Source organism: Brachypodium distachyon, chromosome 1, assembly GCF_000005505.3.
Source record: "Brachypodium distachyon strain Bd21 chromosome 1, Brachypodium_distachyon_v3.0, whole genome shotgun sequence".
Lineage (NCBI taxonomy): Eukaryota > Viridiplantae > Streptophyta > Magnoliopsida > Poales > Poaceae > Brachypodium > Brachypodium distachyon.
Genome location: NC_016131.3, coordinates 47,048,036 through 47,073,124, shown reverse-complemented (window position 1 = coordinate 47,073,124; position 25,089 = coordinate 47,048,036). Strand labels below are relative to the sequence as shown.

The 25,089-nt window shown below is 46.2% G+C and overlaps 4 protein-coding genes, 1 long non-coding RNA gene and 1 other non-coding gene across 6 annotated transcripts; 3 read left to right on the top strand and 3 right to left on the bottom strand.

Moving 5' to 3' along the window:
- The first annotated feature begins 1,168 nt into the window (after positions 1–1,168).
- On the top strand, positions 1,169–3,209 carry LOC100843316 (putative F-box protein PP2-B12). The gene is made up of 3 exons (XM_024458158.1): positions 1,169–1,676; positions 1,780–1,904; positions 2,077–3,209. The coding sequence occupies exons 1-3, from the start codon at positions 1,422–1,424 to the stop codon at positions 2,408–2,410; spliced, it is 714 nt and encodes a 237-aa protein (XP_024313926.1). The 5' UTR covers positions 1,169–1,421; the 3' UTR covers positions 2,411–3,209.
- Positions 3,210–3,605: 396 nt separating this feature from the next.
- On the bottom strand, positions 3,606–4,560 carry LOC112271753. Its single transcript, XR_002965079.1, has 2 exons — positions 4,246–4,560; positions 3,606–4,104 (listed from the first exon to the last, which is right to left on the bottom strand). It is a non-coding gene; the product is annotated as an uncharacterized LOC112271753 (long non-coding RNA).
- Positions 4,561–6,825: 2,265 nt separating this feature from the next.
- On the top strand, positions 6,826–8,671 carry LOC100843011 (F-box protein PP2-B11-like; the record flags this gene model as incomplete). Its single annotated transcript, XM_024458157.1, has 3 exons — positions 6,826–6,987; positions 7,163–7,305; positions 7,441–8,671. Coding segments are annotated over 3 exons (447 nt in total), but the record flags the coding sequence as incomplete, so codon positions are not given.
- Positions 8,672–9,268: 597 nt separating this feature from the next.
- On the bottom strand, positions 9,269–9,341 carry TRNAA-AGC. The gene has a single exon. It is a non-coding gene; the product is annotated as a tRNA-Ala (tRNA).
- A 1,194-nt stretch (positions 9,342–10,535) lies between these two features.
- Positions 10,536–13,563, top strand: LOC100846691 (PTI1-like tyrosine-protein kinase At3g15890). Its single transcript, XM_003564216.4, has 4 exons — positions 10,536–10,891; positions 11,578–11,722; positions 12,243–12,505; positions 12,615–13,563. The coding sequence occupies exons 1-4, from the start codon at positions 10,821–10,823 to the stop codon at positions 13,237–13,239; spliced, it is 1,104 nt and encodes a 367-aa protein (XP_003564264.1). The 5' UTR covers positions 10,536–10,820; the 3' UTR covers positions 13,240–13,563.
- A 578-nt stretch (positions 13,564–14,141) lies between these two features.
- Positions 14,142–24,287, bottom strand: LOC100846384 (pre-mRNA-processing-splicing factor 8A). The gene is made up of 13 exons (XM_003564215.4): positions 23,927–24,287; positions 22,675–22,798; positions 22,479–22,571; positions 21,955–22,345; positions 21,194–21,683; positions 17,310–21,106; positions 17,119–17,225; positions 16,762–17,016; positions 16,023–16,658; positions 15,737–15,934; positions 15,367–15,645; positions 14,737–14,979; positions 14,142–14,646 (listed from the first exon to the last, which is right to left on the bottom strand). Exons 1-13 carry the CDS (start codon positions 24,193–24,195, stop codon positions 14,455–14,457), a joined length of 7,074 nt encoding a protein of 2,357 aa, XP_003564263.2. The 5' UTR covers positions 24,196–24,287; the 3' UTR covers positions 14,142–14,454.
- Positions 24,288–25,089: the final 802 nt, after the last annotated feature.

Below are 25,089 nucleotides of genomic sequence, written 5' to 3'. Positions count from 1 at the left end.
AGTGTTGTCTGTGGGGAATCCTTGACACGTTTGAAAGATATGGCCTCGACAAAACTGACGTGGGTATGACCCGCTGGGTACTCATCCTTGGTATACCCGCTGCTGCCCAGCATGAAGCCCGAGTACCTAGAATTACGGCAAGGTAAGGAACACAATCTAGAGATTCCTAATTGTGTTGTAACCAACCCGGACTCCACACCCGAGACCTACCCTCCTACATATAAAGGACTAGGAGGGGGAACCAGGGAGGCGAAGCCATCTCATACACACTCGCCGGATCCGATCTGCGCTCCATAGCCTCATTGGCACCTCTGTAATCATCCATCAATACAAACATCTATAGCACGACGTAAGGGTATTACCTCCTGGAGGGCCCTGAACCTGGGTAAATTTGTGTCCCCTTGTCCTTGTTAGTCAACGAGATCTCCGGTACACACTCATGCTCTCAAATGCACAAGTCCTAAGCTAGGGCATTGCCGAGGTAGAACCTCGTCAAAAACCAACTTCGCTCGAAGCCTCGCTCGCCGAGGAAGTCCACACGGTTAAGTAAAAACAAAACAAGTACTCCCAATCTATGCCGATTTAGTACTAAATCGGTGACAAGTAATTCCGGCCAGAGGAAATATCTCGAAAGTAGCCGATCGAGGAAGAAGAAACTCAAACTGGCATAGATTGGGTCGAAAGTATACTGTCACTCAACCAATCATGTTGGTTTGTTCTTTTTAATGCTCCCTCCATTCCCTTACATACTACAATATTTTTCATTTATTCCATAATTTATGTTTCTTAGTTTCCGACACCCAGCCAACAACTGCTCACGTATATTTACTCTTAAACAAATATGAATGAGCAGTCACTAGAAATAAGAATTGTTTTGGTTAAAGCGGAAAAGTTTATATTTTCTCCGTCCATAAATAATTCAGATTTGTCTAGATTCGTATGTATCTATACATGAAAACATGTCTACATACATACGTATCTTGACAAATGCATGTATGTATACACTAAAACATGTTTAGATACATACGAATCTAAACAAATCCGAGTCATTTGTTTGGACGGAGGGAGTGTTAGTTTTATTACTGCACGGAGTGAGTACAACACTATGACCCAGTAATCCAAAATAAATCGGGACTATCTTAAAAACAAGATCCGCACAGTTCTTTGGCCTCAAATCCTCCGATACGTTCCAATCCCGCCCATCCCCAAACGTCCAACGAAACAGCGAACAGGCCGGGCGGCATTTTTCAAATCAATCTTGGGCTGTATCGGTGCCTTGGCCTTCCAATCCGCCTCTATCTCCCTCCTTAAATTCCACCCCGCGCAGCCGCAGGTCACAAATCCACATATCCGCACGCGTTCGAATCGATCGACAGAAACAACAACCACGAATTGGATCGACAGGATTCCCAATTCCCCACATGGAGATCGAGAGGCTGCCGGAGGAGCTCCTCATGGAGGTGATCTCCCGCACTTCGCCTCAGGACGCCTGCCGCGCCGCCGCCGTCTCCCAGTCCCTCCGCGCCGCCGCCGATTCCGACGCCGTCTGGTCCCGCTTCCTGCCCCGTGACCTCCCTCGGCTCGCCGAAAACGAGATCCCCTCCGCGCCGCTGTCCAGCAAGGGCCTCTTCCAACGCCTCGTCGCCCTGCCCGCCCTTCTCCCAGGCGAACTCGTGGTACGTAAGGATTCTCGCAGATTTGAAAAACCTCACGTCTCTGACCTGAACTCGATTAATTAGCATAATTCGGATTGATTCTAACAGTGTCTCTGCCCTGCAGAGCATGCGCCTGGACAGGGCAACCGGCGCCAAATGCCACACGCTTTCCGCGAGAGCGCTCAACATTTCCTGGGGAGATACCCCGTACTACTGGCGCTGGATCCACGTCGATGTCGACGATTACTGAAAGGTTCGTTCACCTCGCCACCAATTCAATTTTGCCTGCCTGCGATGATGCGAATGTAATTAGGATCGAGCATGTAATTTGCCATGCTGCGAATTTGATTCCTTCATGTCGATGCTCCTTTTGCTGCCAATTGGATTAATCATATCCTATATGTACTTTCTCGACGTACAGGTTCTCAGAGGCTGCTGAACTCCTGCATGTGTGTTGGTTGGAGATCCGTGGCAGGATACCGAGCAAGATGTTGTCTAAGAACACAGAGTACACGGCTCGCATCGTGTTCAAGCTAACAGACGATACACGTTGTCTGGATCACCCGTTCCAGGACGCGTCGGTCAGTGTTGGAGGGAGCGAATCAACCCGGCATGTTTGCCTCCAGGCCCGTGCCAACGAGGATGTAGATGCCGTTGCAGCGGGGCGCCTCGGTATCAATTCTTTTTGCCACCAGCTAGTTGGATATCTCCTAGCACGGTTACTCCTGGGCCTGGACACGAGGATGGCGTGCTGATCCCTCGAAGAAGGGCCGACGGTCGGATGGAGGTGGAGCTTGGTAGCTTCTGCCCTAGTTTTGAAAACCGGACCTGTGATCGAACCGACGAAGCTCTCGGTTCAGGTTTATCCGGTCGAACCGCCGGTTCACCGATTGAACCAGTCTGGTTTTTTATCTCTAACAAAAACAAGTTCCCTAACCAAAACAGGCCCAATGGCTCATATAGATTAAGAAATGATATTCCGTCTATGGCCAACGAACGAAGCTAGCCCAACTGGCTTCCAGGCCCAGCAAGCAGGCGAGATAGCCCTTGGCGCAATATTATTTCCTTCGGGATTTCCCACTGAACCGGCGGCTCAACTGTTCGGATGGGCCCGTTTGGCTAGACGGTCCACGCTTAACAGACCGGCCAGGCCTCCGGTTCCGGTTTTTTCTGGTTCAACCGGCGGACCGGTCCGGTTTTTAAAACTAGGGTTTCTAAAATGAGAGGGTGATGATGGTGAGGTATCCATCAGCTTGAAGGAGATCGAAGCAAGGACTGCGAAGAATGGTTTTATTGTGCGGGCTATCGAGATTACAACTAAGCAACAAGCCTGATGTGAGCTCGTAGACCTACCTATATGTGTGGACCATCCAAATTGAAGTTAAGAGACTTTGTCAGAGCTGTTTGGATGGGTTTTGGGAAGCATCATCTGCAAGCAGACATGTGTTTTTGTTGTTTTGGGGGCATTCGGCTTCAGAGTAGACGGAATGATATATTTCATGGTTGTAAATCAGATGTTTTCCCGTATTCCTTAATTAGTTTTTTTTTCTTGCAGTTCATATTCTTTAGGTCCAATGCTTCTTAGTAAGTCAAGTGAAATAGCACGTGTGACTCTTCTCTAACAAACTTTTCATGTTCATTGATTAGAAGCACCGATCACAACATTCGACCATGTTTGAGGAGCTCATCAATCACCCTGCATTATGATGGGAAGGTGATTATAATTTATACACCCTCCGTCCCATATTAACTGTCTCAAATTTGTCTAAATATAGATGTATCTATACCTAAAATGCGTCTAGATACATGTAATATTTCGACGCTTAATATGGAACGGAGGGAGTATCTTGGTTCTTCGTTGGCCTTATTACATTACAATGTGTTCATTTCGACACAGATCCTTGTTGAGCTTCCGAACTAATCTAAGGGTTGAATTTAAAAGCCGTAAGATTACGAAACAAATGTAGAATTAAATACTCAAAAGCCTTCCTTGGTAATGATATCTTTCTCAACACCTTGGATCAGTTAACAAAGAAACAAGGCAAATGATATTGTCGGTGATAAACCTGCTAGGAACGAACGCCGACCGGTCTTTGCATATTTTTTTGAACTAGCAGAATGCCCGTGCGCTGCCACGGCGCAGGCACACGATGGTTGTCAAAATATGTGAAAAAGATGGATATGGTCAGGGAGGGGAACGGAGGAGTAAGAGCATCTTCAACGGATTCTCTGAGCTGGTTTCCTAAATTCAGTTTTAGAGATAGAAGCATCTAACACGAGCCCTTTTCTCCTTCATGTGCTTACCCTTCTTCATCTTCTTCCCCTTCTCATCTGTACAGTCGACGCCAACACCAAGAAAGACCCCGCCCCTTGCGTGCGCCAGCGATGCTCGCCTTCCCGTGCGCCTCTCGCGCTCCCTGCTCGCTGCTCTCGCGCGCGGCGCCGCAAGCTGATGCGCATGCACAACGTTAGTACAGTACAGAGACCAAATCGATTAATAGATCAATCAACAAGTAAAGCCGACGCGAAAAACAGCAGTAGTATAAGGAACAAATCAATTGATCGATCGATCAACCAACTCATCACGCACACATAGAAGACTCATATGCGGCAGGGACTCCTCTGGCGGCGGCGGCACAGCCCGCAGCAGCGACCGCAACAGCCGGCGAATTGAAGCTCGCGGCTGCGGGGAACTGGGAGGAGCACCAGCAGGTCCCGGAGGATGCACGAATCGCAGCGGCAGTGCTACGAATCGCAATGGCGGCAGCGAGATGAGGCCGGCACCGCCAGCCTCGATTCCGGCCGGGACTCGGTCGGGGGGATGCGCCGGCGGCAGCGGCGCAGCGACGAGAGCAGCCTGCCGCGGGCGGATGGGAGCATGGTGTCAGGGGATTGGGCGAGGCGAGCGGGCCTGCTGGGTGGTGAGACAGGGGCGTCGGGCAAGACGAGCGAAATTTGACGGGTGACGAAGGTTTTCATATTTTTTAGATAGGCATAGAAAGAATTTTTTTAACCGATTCGTCTATACTTCGAATGATCTTTAAGATCACATTTCACGGACTAATTGGTCGAAACTGTGTGAGAGGAGCTGCATCATTTACCTTTGGCATTAAAACAATGGTGCACATGCAATTCATAACCTCTAGAGAATCTTCCCCTCGAAGTACTCGCAAAACCATCGTGACCACATCATCACCATGGTCGTACCAATGTCTCTACGAGAAGTGTGACTTTAAAGCATCTAACCCTGGTGCTTTTTTCGGAAACATTTGGAGCAGCAGGGACACCTCTGCCTCTTCTGCCATACATGGGGCAGTTAACAATTGATTCTATCATCCATGACACATGCCGCCGGACAAATTTTGTCACAAAATCAACCAGTGGCGCAACCACGGAAACTAGCAGCTGGAGCCCTGCCCCCTCTCCCCTAAGATTAAAAAATTATGCCTAGATCCCTAGGATCTTATACTATAAACCACTCCATCCGATCCATAATACTCTCTCCATTTCACAAAGGTTGGCGTATTTTGTTTCGTTAAGACAAGACTTTAACCAATAAAAACTCTATTGATATGTGTTTTTTCATACATGAAATTTATATTAGTGGATTCGTCTTTAAAAGTTCTTACTAATGATTATGGTTTTGTATCATATAACTTACATATTAATAGAGTAATTCTTGATGAAAGACTTGTCTTAACGAAACAAAATACGCCAACTTTTATGAAATGGAGGGAGTATATAAGTATCACGGATTTAGTACTCCCTCCGTCCCAAATTAAATGACTTAAATTTGTCCAAATATACATGTATTTATAATTCAAAGTATATAAATACATGTAATATTTCGGCAATTAATATGGAACGGAGGGAATACAAAGTTAGTTTCTATATTTTAGCTCCTCAAACATTTTTTACCGGGCTCCGTCCTTGAAAACACTCAGCTGGGGCCACGCTGCTATCGGAGATCTCGAGTAGGGCATCCAGGCTTTCTGTGGCTGAGGCTTTTCATGCCAATGGTTGGCTTCGGCCATCCACCTGGAGCTCTCCTTTCAGGCGCTTGTGGATCTTCTGGTGGTTCATGACCGCGTGGCTGAGGTGATTCTTTTAGACGATGATGATTGTTTCCGTTGGAAATGGAGCGGCAATGGGACCTACAAGGCCTCGTCTACGTACGCGGCTTTCTTCCGGGGTCGTGTGCTTGCTGCGGGGGCTACTGAGGTCTGGTCCTCCAAGGCGCCAACTAAGTGCAAGACCTTCATGTGGTTGGCTCTAAAAAAATAGATGTTGGACGGCGGATAGGCTTTTGAAGCGGGGTTTGCCCCACCCGGCACGCTGTCCTTTGTGTGATCAAAGCGATGAAACCATTGACCATTTTCTTCTTGGTTGTGTCGTGGCTCGGGAAGTGTGGTCGACCTCGTTGCGGGACTGGAACAGGCTTTGCGGGTTTCCTACTCCGCAAGCCTCTCTTGCCGAATGGTGGACGAGCCTTGTGGTGCAAGGCAAGAAAGAGAAGAGGAACCTCAACACTAGCATTACTCTCATCTGCTGGTGCCTCTGGAAGCACAGGAATTCGGTGGTGTTTGATGCAGCGACTCCAAGTGCCAGAAAGATACAACAAATGATCGATAGTGAAGGAAGGGTATGGTCGAGCGCGGGTCTTTTTTATAATGTAGATTTTTCGTTTTCTAGTCTAGTGGATCCCTTGTGGAATGTAATAGAGTAGTCGCTTTACTGACGCCTACGAGCATGTAACCGCGTCGTGGAATCCTCATTCAATATATGATACACGTGTTTGGGTGTATTCTAGGAAAAAAAACTCAGCTGAAGTCAGTTTTTTTGTTTAGGTCCCAACTCCAAGCCCACGTCCTCGTCGGAAGCGAAATGTATTTGCCGGCCTGTGAATGCTCGCGGCCTGGATAGAAGCTGGGCAACATGGGCTCGTCGTTCCATGCACGGTTCCTTCGCCTCTAATCAACCGCACCGTCTCTAGCAGCTCCCTCCTTAAATTTCCACCGCGCAGCCGGAGCCCGGAGCTCAACATACCTCCGCACGCGTCCGAATCGATCGAGAGAAACAACACGCGTTTTAGATCGAGAAGCCGCCCATCGAGCCATGGAGATCGAGAGGCTGCCGGAGGAGCTCCTCACGGAGGTGATCTCCCGCACCTCGCCTCCGCGCCGCCGCCGACTCCGACGCCGTCTGGTCCCGCTTCCTGCCCCGCGACCTCCCTCGGCTCGCCGAAAACGAGATCCCATCCGCGCGGCTGTCCAGCAAGGGCCTGTTCCAGCGCCTCGCCGTCCAGCCCGCCCTCCTCCCAGGCAAGCTCGTGGTATGTATCCAAGGACTCTCACACGCAATACACAAACTGATTCCGCTCATACTAGGATTCATTCACTCACTCATGGCATGCGAGCCTAATAGATTTGAAAAACCTCACGTCTCTGACTTGAACTCGATTAATTAGCATAATTCGGATTGATTCTAACAGTGTCACTGCCCTGCAGAGGATGCGCCTGGACAGGGCAACCGGCGCCAAATGCTACGCGCTTTGCGCGAGGTCGCTCCACATTTCCTGGGGAGAGACACAGGAGTACTGGCGCTGGATACACGTCGATGTTGACGATTGCTACACTACGAGAGGAGAAAGGTACCTTCACCTCCCTACCAATTTAATTTGCCTTGCTGCGAATGCGACCAAATTTGTTTCCTTGGTGCCGTGCGCTCCTTTTGCTTCTTCTAACTAAACATATATATATATATATATATGTTTTCGAGCGTACAGGTTCTCAGAGGCTACTCAACTCGTGGGTGTTTATTGGTTGGAGATCCGTGGCAGGATAGAGAGCAAGATGCTGTCCAAGAACACGGCGTACAAGGCTCGCATGGTGTTCAAGCTAGGAAAGGAAAGAGAAAAACTGAATTAGGGAATTGATCCCTATGTGATCAAATTCCTATTTCTTAAGAGGTAAGAAAGGAAAGATGAGATTGTCTCTCTTACCTGCCTTGCCGTCGGCCTCCTTCCCTATATAAGGAGGGGAGGGGCTGCCCCTTGGATGCCCCTGCTCTCCCTGACCTCCTCCTCTCACGCGCACGGTGAAGCCCTACCCGTGGAGAACTCCACCATAGCCTACACCACGCCGTCGTGCTACTGGAATCTCATTGACCTCTTCCCCTCGCTTGCTGGATTAAGAAGGAGGAGCCGACGTGAAGCTGAACGTGTGGATACCAAGGAGGTGCCATCGTTTTCTGCACTGAGATTGATCTCGTCGAAAGTTCCACTACGCCAACAACGATCCTGTGATCGTAACGCTTTGTGGTCTACAAGGGTATGATGCTCATTATCCCTCTCGTTACTTATATCTACTAGATATGTTTTTGGGTTTCTTCCGCACATTCTCGTAGGAAATTTTTTGTTTTCCATGCAACGAACCCTTCAGTGGGTCGGTCAGCGTTGGACGGAGAAAATCGACCCGGAAAGTTTGCCTCCAGGCCTGTGTCAACGAGGATGCCGACGCCGTTGCGGCCGGGGCGCCTCCGTATCATATCTTGCCACCTAGCACGGTTACTACTCCTCGACCTAGAGTGCGGCTCCCTCAAAGAAGGGCTGACGGTTGGATGGAGGTGGAGTGAGGTAGTTTCTACAATGAGGAAGGTGATGATGGTGAGGTGTCCATCTGCTTGAAGGAGATCAAAGGAGGGATTTGGAAGAGTGGTCTTATTGTGCGGGCTATCGAGATTACGACTTGCCAACCCACAAAAAGAAAATTAACCCGCAAAAAGAGATTGCAAGTAAGAAACAAACCTGAAGAGCTCCTAAGCCTATATGTGGACCGTCCAAATTGAAGTTAAGAGACTTTGTTAGTGCAGTTTGGATGGGTTTTGGGAAGCATAAGCTGTAATACATATTTTTGTAGTTTTGGGGGCATTCGGCTTAAGATCGAGTTGAGGGAATGATTCATGGTTGTAAATTAAACATTTTCCTATATATATTTTTCCTATATTTTATCCCAGCATGTGAAAATATCTAAGATCATGCATCCTGAGCATCGCATTTCTTAGTTCTTTTTTCTTGCAGTCTATATATTTTTCCTATATTTTATCCCAGCATGTGAAAATAGGATCATGCATCCTGAGCATCGTATTTCTTGAGTCTATATAATTTGAATCTTGGTTCTTCGTTGGCTTTAATGCTTTATTACGTTACCACGTGTTCATTTGCAAATCCCTGCTGAGGTAATGAACAAATTTAAGAGTTAAATTTCCAAAAGCCGTACAGTACAAACTATCAAACAAATATAGAATTGAATTCTCAAAGGTCTTCCTTGGTACTGATAATTTTCTCAACACCTCAGATCAGTTTACAAAGAAACAGCACACTAGTATCACCGGAGTACTATATATAGAAACAGAAGTTTGAAGAGCAATACTATACTTATGACTTACCAGTCAGGAAATGCAAGGGACATCAACCCAATCAGACAAACACCAAAAGACGGAGGCAAGGCACAGGGAATTGAAATCCTGCAGCTATCTGCTGGCCGGCACTCTGCAAAGGGCCAAAAAGAAACAGAACAAGAGTAACAAAACTCAATATGAAAACAAGCTAGACTTGGAGATGCGGGGTATCGATCCCCGTACCTCTCGCATGCTAAGCGAGCGCTCTACCATCTGAGCTACATCCCCATTGATGCTGCTCCTTTTTGGTAACCTAATTTAACTGAAGTTTTGTTCCAAACAAAGCAGAAAGAATTGGGTCAAAAAACAGAAAGGTAAAAAGGATTGGATCGGAGTTATGCAGCGGTTGGGTCGATGAGCAAAGACGTGCAATATGGCCCACTCCGGTAATGGGGCGTCAAGCCCCGGCATCTCGGCTCAGCGGGCTGAGAAGCTGGGCAATTGCGGCCTGGATATATAGAAGCCTGGGCCACAGAATGCAAATCCAATCAGTGTGGAGCAGTGGAGGTAAAGCATTCCATTTTGGTCGTCCAAAGTCATTTGCTTTTTTAAAAAAAATCACTAAGCTGAAAATACGTGCTTTGTTTCTGAGTTGAGGTGTTGCCAGTGCAGTGCAGGTGTTTCTGAGTTGAGGTTCCAAGTGTAGCGAGATCGCGAGAAAGTCTGGCAAAGTTGCGCTCACTACTAGCTGGCAAGCAAGGCAAAGGAGGAATGGCCATTTTATGGTGTGGCGTGTCTTGCCTCACGGATCTGTACAGACAAGCTCCTTTCTGCTGATTGTAATCACATCTGGCCATAACCAGCAGTCCAGCAAACCTCTCTCCTTCACCCAGAAAAAAGTCGAATAATAGTACAGTAGTATCACTTTGTTCTGGCTTCACACGCATACATTGATAAAAAAAATGCAAGCAGAAATTCGAAAGGCCATATGCAGTTCGGCACCGTCTTATACGGACTTTATTCTATTCCCCACTCATACTTCTTACCAAAACGTCGGCGGTAGCAGCTACGGGATTTGGTGATACCAAAATTTGCCGCTTTCATTGCTACCAAACTTAGCTGTATCAGCCGGGTTTTTTAAAAAAAAAAAACTTAGGCTATGGTATGTTTGGTATCAAAGTACTGAAAAAACCAAAGTGTCCAAGCCTTACTATAAACGCTAATCCTATTACAGTAGCATTCGCAACTCTTGGTAACCGCATCGATTACGGGCCAGATCTGCCCCCACGTACCCAGCATACGCTGATCCCGATATGGAACCAAATTACCCAAAGTCTTAAAAAGGGCACGCCATCACTTTGTTTCTGCCCAAAATACCGCACTAAACACGTTTCTCCATTGCCACATACAGTAGAAGGAAGGCCGGCCGCCGTAGCAGTAAAAAGGCTGTTCTTCCTCCAAGTTTCGCCGTGGAACAACGCGGTTTCTGCTGTCCGCACGGCAAAGAAGAGTTGGCGGCTCGTTTGCTTCGGCTACCCACAGCAAGAGGTCAAGAAAGGCACCACCAGACGAGCCCACTACTCGCACCGAAAAGCACACACGGCCCTCGGCGCTGTCCTCCGCTGTCAAGTCCTCCTCGGCTCCTCCTTCCGCAACACACCATTCCTTGCCCTCCCAACCACGGCTCCTCCTTCCGTGTCTTCGCAGCCTGTCTCCCGCCGGGACGAGCAGCGAGGTACGGCCGCCGGCGCGAGGGAGCGGGCTCCGATGCACCCGAAGCTCTCGCGGGTCGCGCGCAGGATCCTCTGCTGCGGCAGGAACGCCTCCGGGGACGATTTGTAAGTGCCACCACCGGCAACCGCTTGCTTGCTCTCCCGCCCTCTCTCTCTCTTTTCGCGACCTCGTCGGGTCATCGGTGTGGGGTGGAGCGCCCGCCCGTGTTCGGTCGGCGCCTGTGCCCGCGGGGTTGGTGTACGCGCGCGCTTGGGGCGCTCGCCTTTTGAGGAGCTTTAGTCGTCGGGGCGGGAATTTCGCGTGTCCGCCTGCTTGTCTGAGTAGATGGTGCCGCCGCGAGAGGATAGGGCCGTCCGAAGGGAAGGCGGCTGTTTGGTGCTCGATTTCTCAGGGGGAAACAGCAAACAGGCGAAGAAGGGCATTTCGCTTCGGTTCGTGAGGAATTAGGTGATGTACATTGCGATTAGGTCTCGGCGGAGGTTTCAAAGCATTTTTGTCGCGGTATGTGTGATGGTAATCTTTTTTTGCAATCGTTGTCACGGGATGAAGGAAAGTGGATTATGCTTGCATATGGACATAGAACGAAAATTGGATTAGAGCGGCATGTCTGTTTGATTTCGATGTGCCAACCTAGCCCTGCCTGGTTGATTTCCCAGGCTAAGACTAGGCAAGATTGGTTTGGGAACAGTAGAGAATTGTTACCAATAGATGGGAAAATAACTTTGACACGCGTATATCTGTGCTTGGAGTGTTCATGCCCATGATCTATTTCATGGCTTTGGTTTGTCAGGACCGACGAGCGGAACGGATCAATCAGGTGGGTGTTCTCGCTGAGGGAGCTTCGCTCGGCAACAAATAGCTTCAATTACGATAACAAGATTGGTGAAGGGCCACTTGGGAGCGTCTACTGGGGACAAGTTTGGGAAGGCTCTCAGGTTCCTGCTCTTTACGCGATGTTCAGTTTGATATATTTACCATGCTGGGAATTTAAATGTCTACTTTATCGCTTTTAAGTTCCTTGCTGTCTAGTTCAACCAGACTATTGCTTAACTTGCAGTGTTAGGCAAATCCTCCTTGGTAGCTGCCTCACTAAACAACACGCAACTATCAATTATAATGTTTTAGTTTATTCTGGAACATTTATCTTTGATTGCATTAGCATCCGGTAGGTACGATATCATATATAGGTCAACTTAGACAACTGCTACAGGTTTGCAAGTATACATCTTGTAAATAAAAATATATTCCCTCACATGCCTTGCTTGGCTGCAACTATGTCACACGTCTATGTTCTTATTAAAGAAATCACTCACAGATCAGCCTACTACCACACGTTCAATGGTGCATTAGTTCTGGCCTTGTAAAAAAAAATTGGATTGAGATAGCTAACTATGCTTACTGTGTTCTACTTCTGTCCTTGTAAAGTTGATTCCACCAAATCTTTTTTTGATGTAGATTGCTGTTAAGAAGTTAAAGGATGCAAGAAATGGGACAGAAGTAGAATTTGCTTCAGAAGTCGAGACTTTGGGAAGAGTAAGGCACAAAAACCTCCTGAGTTTGCGTGGATATTGTGCTGATGGAGCTGAACGCGTTCTGGTGTATGACTATATGCCAAACTCGAGTCTTTTTGCACATCTCCATGGAACGCATTCTTCGGAGTGCCTTCTTGATTGGCGACGAAGAACATTTATTGCCATTGGTGCTGCCCGGGCACTCACGTATGTAACATGCTGTTTATGTTTCTCCATAGCTGGATAGAATAGATAACCCATTTATTTGTTACTTTCAATAAGCAGTTTGACAGAACTCATGGTTGCTTCCTCATAGGTATCTTCACCACCACGTGACACCTCCTATAATCCATGGAAGCATCAAGACGACCAATGTGCTACTAGATTCAGATTTCCAGGCACACGTTGGTGACTTTGGTCTTCTGAGGCTCATTTCAAATGAAATGGATCATGACAAGATAATTGGTGACAACCAACGGGGTTATCATGCTCCTGAGTACATTATGTTTGGTAAGCCTACAACAGGTTGTGATGTCTACAGCTTTGGCATAATACTTTTGGAGCTTACTAGCGGGAGAAAGCCAGTAGAAAAATCAGGTGCTCAAAAATTGTATGGGATCCGAAACTGGATGCTCCCATTGGCGAAAGAGGGTAGATATGATGAAATCGCAGACTCCAAGCTCAACGACAAGTACTCTGAGTCTGAATTAAAAAGAGTGGTGCTCATTGGTCTAGCTTGCACGCAAAGAGAACCCGAAAAGCGACCAACAATGCTTGAAGTCGTGTCCTTGTTGAAAGGTGAATCGAAAGAGATGCTTTCGAGGCTTGAAAATGAAGAGTTGTTTAGGCCAGACTCCACAGCTAGTTCCCTTGGAATGTCGACTCCGGAAGGGAGCTCGGACTGCATTCTTAAGAGTGAGCAAGGGCTGGCTGAGGCATGATGGACTGTACCCGAGGTATTGCTAGATTGCATATTTTTATGGGATTGGATATTGGTTTCGTGGTTTGGCTTGAATGAAATGTATAGGATTTGTTTGTTATTTATGATGGTTTCACCCTTTTTTGAGAGAGGGGGGGATGTAGAGAAGTGAGATGGTTTTATACAAACTACAAGGTGCTCTTTTTGTGTGCACTGGATAGAAGACCCGTATACCTCCAGATGTTTGGGCATGTCTGACCTTGTTATAACTGAAATACTGTATACTGTATTGACTCTTCCAAACATGTTTTGTAAGGAATTCTACTTACCTTATTTCTTCTGATCAGATTGGCCCATGTTTGGCCTGCCCGGTTTATGTAACACACGGGGCAGCAAATTTATTGTAAATACCAAATTTTCGAAAACTTCTGAATTTCATCGAAATAATTCAATCCAGGCATTATTTAAAAAAATACCCCTAAGTTCGAGATTGGCCGTGATGCAGGGATACAGGCGGGGGCAAGTGCATTTCATAGACATTTTGTAAAGCAAATGAACCTTTGGCTGTCTTTTAATTGTTTGCTGTTGCACCTCGTTGTCGGTGGAGCCATCCCTCAGTCCTCGCTTTATCGCGTCGCAGGCGTCGGTTGCCTCTGCCTCGTGAACCTCACTAACAATTAATAAACGAGGACCTCACACAAATGCCGCATTTCATTGAAATTTAAGAGGACAGCACAACGTTTGTTAAGAAGTTTACGGTTTTCTGTTCAATCAATCACGAGGGCCGCCAGACAATTGGACGGGCCAATGTTTTTCCCATGGAGATGACAGGCGTGAGGCGTGGACAGGCAGTTCCACGGCCAGAACCAGGAGTCCAGAACTATACCCAGTTAAATTCCGCTCTGCTGTCAGATGCAAACTACATACTGAAAGAGCATAAATTGGACTATTCTAGCAAAAATTACCAGATATCATTGTACAAACTACAGTAGCCGAGTAGCATAGCTGCAAAGCAAAATCTTGTGTACTTATACAGTACCCCACATGAAGGGCAAGGCTACAACAGAAGGTGTGTGTGCCACGTCGACTCCAGGTTTATACAGATATTAAGAGACAGGCAAACATCATACTGCGTCTCGCGTCGAGGTTACAGGTCCCTATTCAAAATGGAGGGGAGATCATTGCAAGTTTCAGTATGTTAACGTAGGGCAGAGGGCGTGCTACTGTGGCTACGAGCCTACGAGAAGGTGTCCTCCCTGTCCCCCTCGGCAACCTCACCCTCGTCGATGTTGCTGAACTCCAGGAAGTGTGTCGGTCTGTGGTCCTCGTGGTAGAAGTCACGGGGCGTCCCCAGCTTCATGCTGTACTTCATCAGCGGGTCATGCTTGACTCCCATGAAGTTGTAGTTCCAAGGAGCATTATCCGGAACCTGGTGGGAACAGAAAAGTAAGTGGGCTCCCAAGGTGAGTGATTCTCAAGAACAATTTCTACGTAAAAACTCTTAGAGCTAAGGCCATACCATGTAGAAACCAAGGAAGCGGTCGCTGAGAAGCATCTGGACCTTCTCGTAGTGTGTTGGGAGATATCCATGGGGGTTGCTCCCATTGTCCTTGTTGCTACGGCCCCATTCGTAACCGCTTGGCGTCAATTTGTATGCGGTCAGCGAGCACGATCCTGGGGTGAAACTGCATGTCAAAATGATGCACTTCTCACCATCCCACTGCTTGTTGTTCTCCAAAATCTTTGCATGTGATGTCAAATCCTGCAAGACACAGCAGAACCAACAGTTCAGTATTTGAGACCATGGTTTGTAGAATGTGCAAGATTCATGGTTCACAGTTCATTCGTGGACACCCCATTAGACAATGCATAAGAAAACAGAACCAACAGTTTAGCGAACAGTGTTTGAGATCTGGGTCACAGGCAAAAAGGAACACAGTTTTCATAGTGGGCAAAGAACAACAGAACAGACATGCAGTACTGAGATGATTGATTGCATGAGAGGACTTCAGATGTCTCAAAAGGAATCAGCTCATAAATGACATTTAAATTCACTTGATTAGACCCGTAGATTCGTCATATATGTAACTGATCCAGCTAGACATTAATAATGAGGAGGGATTCCAAGATAGAGATGATTGAAGCAAACCTGAGGTGATAGTTGGGGAGCTTCATTTGGTTGGGTATGCATCCATCCCAAGGGCTCCAAGTCGGCAAGGAACTCATGCTCAGGAAGATTAGCTGGCAAAGTAACCATCTGGTGAGTCCCATGTTGCGGGGGGATCGATATGCATCTGATCTCCTTGACTTGGGGATTATCCTGCGGGCTCAGTCCATACAGGAAACCTGCAACCTGTGTCCGTAGATCAGCTATACATATGAACTTCTTCAATATATTCTTTGGCATAATGTAAGTGTAGCCAGTCTCCTGTTGACAGAATACACCCAGTTAGTAACAATTCAGCATTTATTATTTTGCAATTTTATGGGTAAACCAGGAAAAGAATAGCTGTAATGACCTTTATATCATCTGAGTTAACATAAATGTGGTTGACACGGAGATATAAGTTTGTAGCAGAGATAGCCCTGACGCGCCAATCTGTCTTTGATGCAAATGCTGCCTGCTCATAGGGGCTGGTTGTTGTTATGATGAGCTCATCTCCATGCACATTAGTTGTCCTTGTTGTAACCGCAGTTAACTGAGTAGTCTCCCGGGACTGCAAATTCAAGTAAATCCAACAGTGAGAAAATACTTATATCACAAACCTCAGATTGTGCACACAAATACTATAATAAAATGTTTACCTGTTTTTCAATCTCAGCTATTTGTTGCCTCTGCTGTGATGGTGGAGCAATTTCAGCACCAAGTATTATATCACGAATCTCAGATTGTGTAAGCGCAGAAGTATTAACGTTGTTTTTCTTTGCATAATCAGAGAGAATGAGATCCCGGAGCGCACATTCAACCTTCAACCACTGCTCATCATTCAATGTTGGCCAGATATGATGTGGTTCCGTAACAATTGTCTTGTCAGGCTTCAGCAACATCTTAGCCTTCTCATTATTGACATGTAGTGCCCTCAATATAAGTACAAGACGAGAGAATGCAGTGTATGATGAGATACTTTTCAACCAATCATCGTATATGTTGTAAAGAACCATCTGTGGTTCTGTAGCCTTGAGAATAAGATCCCCAAACTTCTCAATCTTCAAGCAAGCTTGGAATGGCAACTGCAACTCACTACCCTTGATAACAATGTTCGGAAAGTCAAGCAGATGGACTTCCAACGGATCCAACATACCCTTCCTTGTCACAATAATTTGCTTTGGCTGCTCCTCCACAGGAAGAGATCGAACCAATGCAGCAACTTCCTCAGCTGTTTTCCACTTGGCCAGCTGACCGAGACGCTTTTGCCCTGCCCATACACTTGTATGGATGACCTGCAGATTGTGATACGATTTATTTTAAGTCTTCCATGTTCTGATACTGCACAGTTGAACCATAGTTGCAAGAAAACTAGAGCTAAGAGGAAAAAGAACAAACCTTCAGAAATAGTTGACCGGTTCTTGGATTGAAAATAAAAATAGCACCATTGATTGGTTTGGTGGTCAGATTACCCTCAAAGGTTTTATGAATGGTAACTCGATAAACATTTGTGTCATCCACAAACCATATGATTTGATTGCTGAATATCTCTCCATAGTTCTGTGAAGACAGATATGGCTCAGTAGGTTCAGATGAATACAACTGGAGACCTTTCCTTATTCTCTCCCTCAGCACATATAGAGCAGGATTTGACTGTCAAAAACAACAACGAAGCATATCATTTAAGATGCACATTGACTAGAACATAGAGAATATGCCAACTAGATAGAATATTACAGCTAACATGATTATTACCTTCATGATCTTGTTCATTGCTTGCTGGAGGAGAGGCTTCGAACCAGGGAACCAGTTGCCAAAAGCAGAGTGCAAATTATATGCTAGATCAAGTCCAATCATCACCCCTGCAAGAAACATTAATCAACATTAGCTATACAGGATTCATACAAGAGAACAAACTGGCTGTTCATGGATATTCAGAATCATACCAGTTGGAGAAGGGTAGATGGACATATTATCTGTCGTATAGTCCATAAACTTAGCCCTTGTGTAACGTTCTATGTCGTGTGAATCATAGTCTCCCCAGCGTAGTTGCACATCAATCCAATACTTGTTACTTGCTTTCTGATCAAAGACGTCCTTTGACTCAGAAACAAGGCTTGGTTTGGACATTTGCCACCTATGTGCAGCAAAAAGGAGGACATCTGCACAGGAACTGTTCATCTTGTAACTCTTCCTGGGATGTATTGTCTCTTTCTGCACTGTCTCAATCTCCAAAGCATCCAACTCTTGATCCAAAACTTGGCAAAGATCCATCACAACACTTTCATGGATCTTCTGCCAAAGATGTGCACGGAAAATCTGGATCAGAGAGATTTTCAGGGTTGGGATTTTACCATGCATGAATATCCCTGTCAGATCAAGCTGAACCTGGAAACCAACATAAACGTTTGCACGATTGATGGTTGGAGACCACCAAAGGGTAAATCTTCTATTGGGAATTTGATTGAGCCCAGAACGCTGTGCATTTGTCAGCTTTTTGTATTTCATGGACTCCTCAAAACCTGATGCCTTTTCCCAAAACAGACCCTCCCAGGTAGGGAAATATGTTCCTTTAAATAAGGTATGCTCCAGGATACCCTCTACACCACCTAGTGCTTGGATGACATCAGTTCTATAGTTGTTCAAGTTCCATAGCTTTCCATCATGCCGCTGATGCGTCCACCAGAATGGGTTTTGCTTCAGCACCTGATACTGCTTAAAGTCTGTTCTCACCCGCCATCCTTTGTCGTATGCCAAAGTGTGACGGTCCTTTTGGAATAGAGTGTTGATACGAGGGATACCTCTATCCCATGAATCTTCCAGGTCCTCAAGTGTTAAGCGCCTGTTCTGTGATTGAGCTTCCTGCCTCTTCAAGGCATACTCAGCCCAAACACGCTGCGAATCAATGAACTCACTCTCCCATGGTTGGATGTAGCGGTACAAGTTAGGGATAAGCTGGTCCTCTTCATGACTCATACCACTTCGAAAATGTGTGACACCAACATCCGTCTGCTTGCTATACCTGAGATCACTCTGTGGTATCAGAATGTGACCCATCGACAACATACCCAGACCTCCAATTTCCTTGGGTGTATAAAAGATAACTGGTGGAAACCTGCTAGGCATTTTCGAGTTCAGGCCAATCTTTATGCGGGTTTGAATCTTGTTTTCACATTTTACAAGCAAATCCAAGAGTTCTTGTGTATGAACAGTTGCTTCACGGAAATATGTCATGAGGCCAATGAGAGCGGTGTTCCACTTGTTGACAATCTTGGTAAATGTTGTTGACCCTGATGACATAAGGATTTGCCTAACTCGGTTCTCAAACACTTTCATGTGTTCATCGTCAACCCTCAGAAATGCAATAGCTGTCCTTTCTTTTGTCTGCTCGTTCTGCAGATTCCATACTCCATCTTTTGTGTTGCTGAATGCCTCTTGTGTCATACGGATCTTCGGCAGTATACGAACCTCGAATCCGGACATGCTAAAGAGCAGGTTTGGGTTATCCTTGCTGTACACAGAGACAAAGCTATTCTCCCATTCTAATGTTGTAATGCTCCTTGGGAGGCGGTTCTTCATATCCCAAAAGACACTTCTTCCAAGATTCACATCATGCTTCATGAGCCTCATTCTTGCATCTCTAGGCCAACATTTCTTGTTATTGTAACCAACCATGTTCTCATTGTTGGGATCAGGATGCTCTGTCAAGTAACGCTGAATTAGATCCCGTGCTTCTTCATGAGTGAACCGGAACATTATATGCACCTTGTCAATATATCGAGAATACAGCCTGATGGGATGCCTGGTCTCAACTTTGGCGTCAGTATACGTCAGGAACTCATTTGGCATCTGAGGCGGTCCAGCAATCTCACTAGCCCGTGTTAAACCAAGAAGAAGGAGATCCAGCACCAGGCCATAGTATTGCACAACAAAAGATGCAAACTGAAGACCTCGAATAAGACCATAAGAGTTTGTGTGGCTCATATCCTTGTAAGACAACACAACATTATTCTTTGCAGTGACATAATCAGCAATGTTATGGTCCAAGACCAACCGCAGAAGTCTGTTCAAAAGAGTCAGATCAATTTTTTCAAAAAACTTCTCAAACTTTGTCTGCAACATCACGACACACTGCCCATCACTTGTGTCCCATATGTCCTGCAAATTGTTTAAACCTTGGCACCATTTGTACACAAGCAGAGGAGGTGGTTCTGAATCAGCAGGCTTGACCCAATTTGGGAAGAGGTGCCGCTTGTCTCCCTCGTACCACAAGTACTGGTCAAGGTAAGCATCAGTAATCTTCTCGAGAGGCTCAATTTCATATACCGGGATCAAGTAGCTATACAGGTCCATAAATTCAATGCCAACTTCTTTGAAAGCACGCTGAGTAAGAAGATGACGTTTTATCCTTGACAATGCTTCATGTGGATTATCATATGCTTGTTCAATTAAACCCAGTTCCTCTCTTTGCAGTTGATTTAACCTTACTGCCACACTATAAGATTCCTTCAGCCTTTCCAGTGCCAGTATAAGAAGCTTGGTATCATGCTTGTATGAGAGTGGAGGAAAAGGAATCGGTGAGAACTTTCTTGATTCCAGCCAATGAACTGTTGTTGTATAAATTGCAACTGCTTCTTCAGGTGTCACATATGGCCCATCTTTCAAGTAATTGTGCTGCCTCTCTTGCTCTGCTTTCAGCCACAGACGAGTCAATCTTCCAAGATTCTTGCGGCACACAGTCTTGTCAACTGTAGCACCACGACGGATACGCTCACGATTGTAGTGAGCGACATTTGTCCACCAATCAGCCTTGGACTTCACATAACGAAGTATCATGTTCTCAATAGGAACTGGCAGGCCAGGGACCTTCCATGGGATATTTGCCTTCCAGCAGCGCCATGCCTCACTAAGATGCTGCAGTATAGTCCGGGCCTTATTTTGCTTTATGCCCTCTGGCATAGCATCAAGAACATCATGCATAACTGCAGCTCGAAGTTCCAGATCAAAGTGTGACTCGACACGTTGCTTGGTTACTGTTTTAGCAACTCCTTTTGAATGGCGACCTTCAAACTGCCTGGCCAACAAATTACCTAACCACCTTTCAAGCAAGGGCACGATACCACGAAGGAAAAACAGCCACACTCTCCACATTGGAGCCCAAAATCCACAGCCAGGTCCTTTTCCAACAGGACCAGTATTGAAACGATAATATATCAAGTGCTTCAGATCTTTGCACATCCTAATTTGCCGCATCAGACGATACTTGTATCTGTACATACCAGTTAACTGACCGACATGAGAGAATATGTATTGCAAACCATCTGCCAACTGAAAGGCGTCCACATTTCCTAGGCGAAATTGGATATTCGCATCAACAACCAGCTTAGTAAGTCGCAAGATCTCACGGCACAAGTGGAAAGCATTACCAAAACGAGATTTCTTTCTCTCCTTTGTTGTGAGAGTCTTCACAGGCTTCAGATTGAAATTGTAGTCTAAGTGAAGATAGTTAAGATTCTTCCTGTGAATCAACAAGTTTAGCATGTTGTAACCCTGCTTGCACACTTGCAACCCTGCTTCTGCCCAGTCAAGTTCTGTAGTTTGAAAGAACTTTGTTGCTTGCAGTGAACGGAACAGATGTTTCTTCTTCTGCGCCTTAGGAGGCCTATGATGTAGCTCATTGAGCACGTAGCACTTCAACAGCTTCTGGTAGCTCACACGGACTTTAACCGGATATGCTGGTGGGCTGCGAAACAGATATTGAGGAACCATGAGGAAAAGGTGACCAGAAAAAAACTCTGGAAATAAATTATTAACTCACTGCAGTACTCACCAGTGCTCTTTGAACCACTCAGATACAAGAGGAATATCCTCAGCACGACGTGTTCTGCCGGATCTCATGTTAAAAGGCTTTGGAGCAAAAAGTAATGAAATGCCGGCTGCTGTTGTATCAGTGTAGAGTGGAGTTTCTTTCAAAAGAGGCTCCACACCGGTAGGGAGACAAAAGTCCTCTTCATCTTCCTCTTCAGTGGCTTTCCTATCCCGGCGATCTATCTTGTTGGTTGAAGTGATAGGATTGATCAGAGGATCATAATAAAATGCAGGTAAATCTGGATCCTCCGTCTTGATATACATTATCATAGGTGTATGATATACACAAAGTTTCACTTTCCTTGGCCTGTTGTTGTACAAGTGTGGGAACGCAATTCTGTATTCAGTCCTAAGCGGCTGACGGATGATGAGTTTATTGATGTCATTAAATTCATTCCAGTCCTCATCCCCCTTCTCCATATCACGGTACAATGGCTCAAACTTTGGACCTCCTGCAAATAGAAAATTTGAGTTGAACATAAGTGCATGACATGAAAACCTATAGTGTGGAAAAACAAATGAACCACTGTGTCTCCCGTTTTGATAAAGCATAAAAAGATACATTTAACATGCAGATTCTGGTTTACCAGGTGGGATAAATTTTGATTTTAACCATCAAATCAAGCTACAAACTTACAACTATTGTACTAATGAAATTTGCTTGGTAATATTTCTAAACTTGCTACAGGAACCACGGCTTACAAAAGAAAGCAATATGATTACCTGGAATACACATGTTAAGTGCTTTGGCAGTAAAGAAAGATTCCATGTCAAACAAATAGAAATAATTCCGATCAATCAAGTCTGACAAAAGTTGACCAGCAAGGCGATAAAGTGTTGCCATTATGGGAAGAGATAGATGCCACTTCCTGTAGCTGGGGCCATTTATAAGTTTAGTCTTCACAAGAGGCTTGTGATCATAAAACCATTTGTAAACAGCTCCATCTTCCTCTGGGTCCAACTCCAATTGTATAGCCTCCAGTGGTTCAACATCCAACAAATTATCAGCATAATCCAGTGGCGGTTCCTCATCATCAAATGGAGGAAAGCGCATTCTTTTGAAATGCCGCCTATCTCTCTTCTCCCTTCGCATCATGATCCACATTGAGCCCCACTGAGGAAAGCACACATTAAGAGATACAGTTTAAGGCGTTAAGCATAAACGAAACGAGGGATAACAGGACGGAAGATGAAAAAGAAAAAGAATAGAGTGTTGATAATGAGAGACGTGAAGTCTTGATTAGAACCTGTGCCAAGTAAATGGGTTCAACTACCCATGGAATCTCGTTTACAAAGGTTATGGCGCCAGTGATATGGTACAAAATCTTCACATGGCGAACCTGAAAACAGAAGTTCTATTAATCTATGGCCATGGAATAGGTCGTCTCAGCAACAAGATAATTAATGTTCATATTTAAAGACAGTCAGGACTAAAAGATGTACCTGTTCCCAGGGCATTGGCATATTCTCCAGTAGTTTGTAAACAGCATGAGGCACAAATTTGAGTGCTCCTAGATATACACGCTTGTCATGCCTGTACTTCTTTGAAGACATGTCTCCATGGTCCCTGTTTAACAAGACAAACATGCATAAATTTACTCAAATCTAAGAAAAATCTCCAATCTAGACCATGGGCGAGTTTTAAAAATTTAGGTGAGTTGTGCAGAAAACAAGTGTAAACATTAATAGTCTTATTCTTTAAAAGCCATCATAAACACATTCATAGTGATGGTTTGCACCCCTGGCCATGTATTGATGTATATATGCAGAATTGAAAGTGAAAGGATGGCCACATATGTGCTCAGGACCGAAAGAATAACCCATGTATATGTTCAGAACAGAAAGAATGAACAACACTGAATCTTATAAGAATACTACAAATGCTTAAGTACACCCTAGTGTTTCCCTGGAAGAGAGAATAATACAGTAAAAGAGATTGTAGAAGAAGAAAAAAAACCGGAAATCATCAAACCCACTAATCGGGAAGGGGGTGATATAGCTACATGATATTACCTGAAGCAACTAGAAACATGTACTCCCTCCATCTCATATTAAGTGACTCAAATTTGTCCAAATATGAATGTATCTATGCATAAAAAGCGTCTAAATACATGTAATAGAAAGTCACTTAATATGGGACGGAGGGAGTACTGAATAGCCCCAAAAACTTATGATCACATACATGTCAGACAACCAGATCCCAAGAACAAAGCGTTAAAAAACAAGACCTACAGCACCTATCAAATAGAAAAAACATTAACATATCTAGAAATCCTAGATATTAAAATTTGAGTTGAAGCACCTAGCAAAGTAAATGTTCACCATAACTAGGGATAAGAATATAAAAAATATCACAGATCCTGATTCCTAAAATCTAGAGTTGGAGACCATAGCGTTCTGCCTAATTCCAGTGGTAAATCCAAACCTAAACACGGCGGAATCACACCATAACCATAGCTAAAATCCACACATAACATCACCTATGCTCGTGGCACCACTAACTTGCAGTGGAGACGGCAATCACAGTCGTGTCAATAACTTCAAAGCTACAGACAGCTACGGAACGACCAAGTCCCTAGCCCTAGGCATCACAGGCTCATGGCACAACATGAACAACAGAGCACCAAAAACTTAGCAACGAGCGCGAGGTGAAACACGAAACATCCTGAGACAGCGCGGATCTGGAGGTTTTTACCTTATGATTTTCCGGACGTGCTCGGGGGGCATGTCCTCCTTCTGCGCCTCGACGAAGCCGAACTTGCGCTTGTCGCCATACCGCTTCGAGTTGAGCTGGTGCCACTTGCGGGCCTTCTCCACGAGCTGCGCCTCGAGCTCCGCCGGCGTCAGCGGCTGGCCGGCCGGCGGCGGCGCACCGGCGGGTGGGGGTGGGGGCGGGGCCACGCCTGACGTGCCAGGAGGAGGAGGCGCGGCCGCCATCGGCATCGGCGGCGCGCCGTTCCACATCGGCGGCGCGCCGTTCGTCGATGGGAGCAGCCTCCGCTGCTGCTGCTAGGGTTTAAGTCTCGAGTGAGTCGGGTGGTGTATTCGACTTCGAGAGGGGTCGGGATTAAAATGGAGGAAAGAAAATAGAAGAGGGGGAAACCGGAGGCATCGGGATGGGTCGGAGATTTTTTATAGGGGTGGGGCTTGGCTGCAGACTATGGCAGTGTGGCGGGGAGAATCGAGCCGACTAATCCTGGCCATTGGGCCTAGTTTTTTCGGGCTGGCACGCCAGAAAAGCACGGCCCACAAAACGACACGGCACACGGATCAAATCAGGTCGGGTCAGGCACGAAGCCCAGCACGTGTCATGCTTTTTCTTGAGATCCGGTCCATGGGTTGGCACGGGCACGGCACGGCAAAAATCGGGACAAGCACGGCACGGAAACGGACCCGGCACCCGGAACGGGATGGCACGGAAAATAAGCTTGGCTGGAATGAGGCACCAGATTTCGTCGAAGCGGCATGACCGCACGAACGGCACCGGAAAAGCACGAGGGGGAGCTTTGGCATCTTGGGCCAAGAGCAGTCCGCGCGGCGAGAAAACGGGCCAACGGAGCCTTGCGCAGCACCAAGCCCACGGAGCCAGAGCGCCCAGCAGAACGAATGGGCCAAAACAGCCCTAACAGGCCTATTCAGCCCGACCATGCCCTTCTCAGGTCTTCGGGCTTTCGTGCCGCCGGGCCAGGCACGAAATGTCCACGGGCCAGGCTTTTTCCTCAGATGTGGCCTGTGGGCCAAACCGACACGGCACGGACCCATTTTGTGCCGTCCCGTGCTGGGCCGGGCCGCCGCCGCCTCGTGCCTAGGCCGTGCCGGGTCGGCCCGATGGCCAGGAGTAGAGCCGACTTTTGTGAA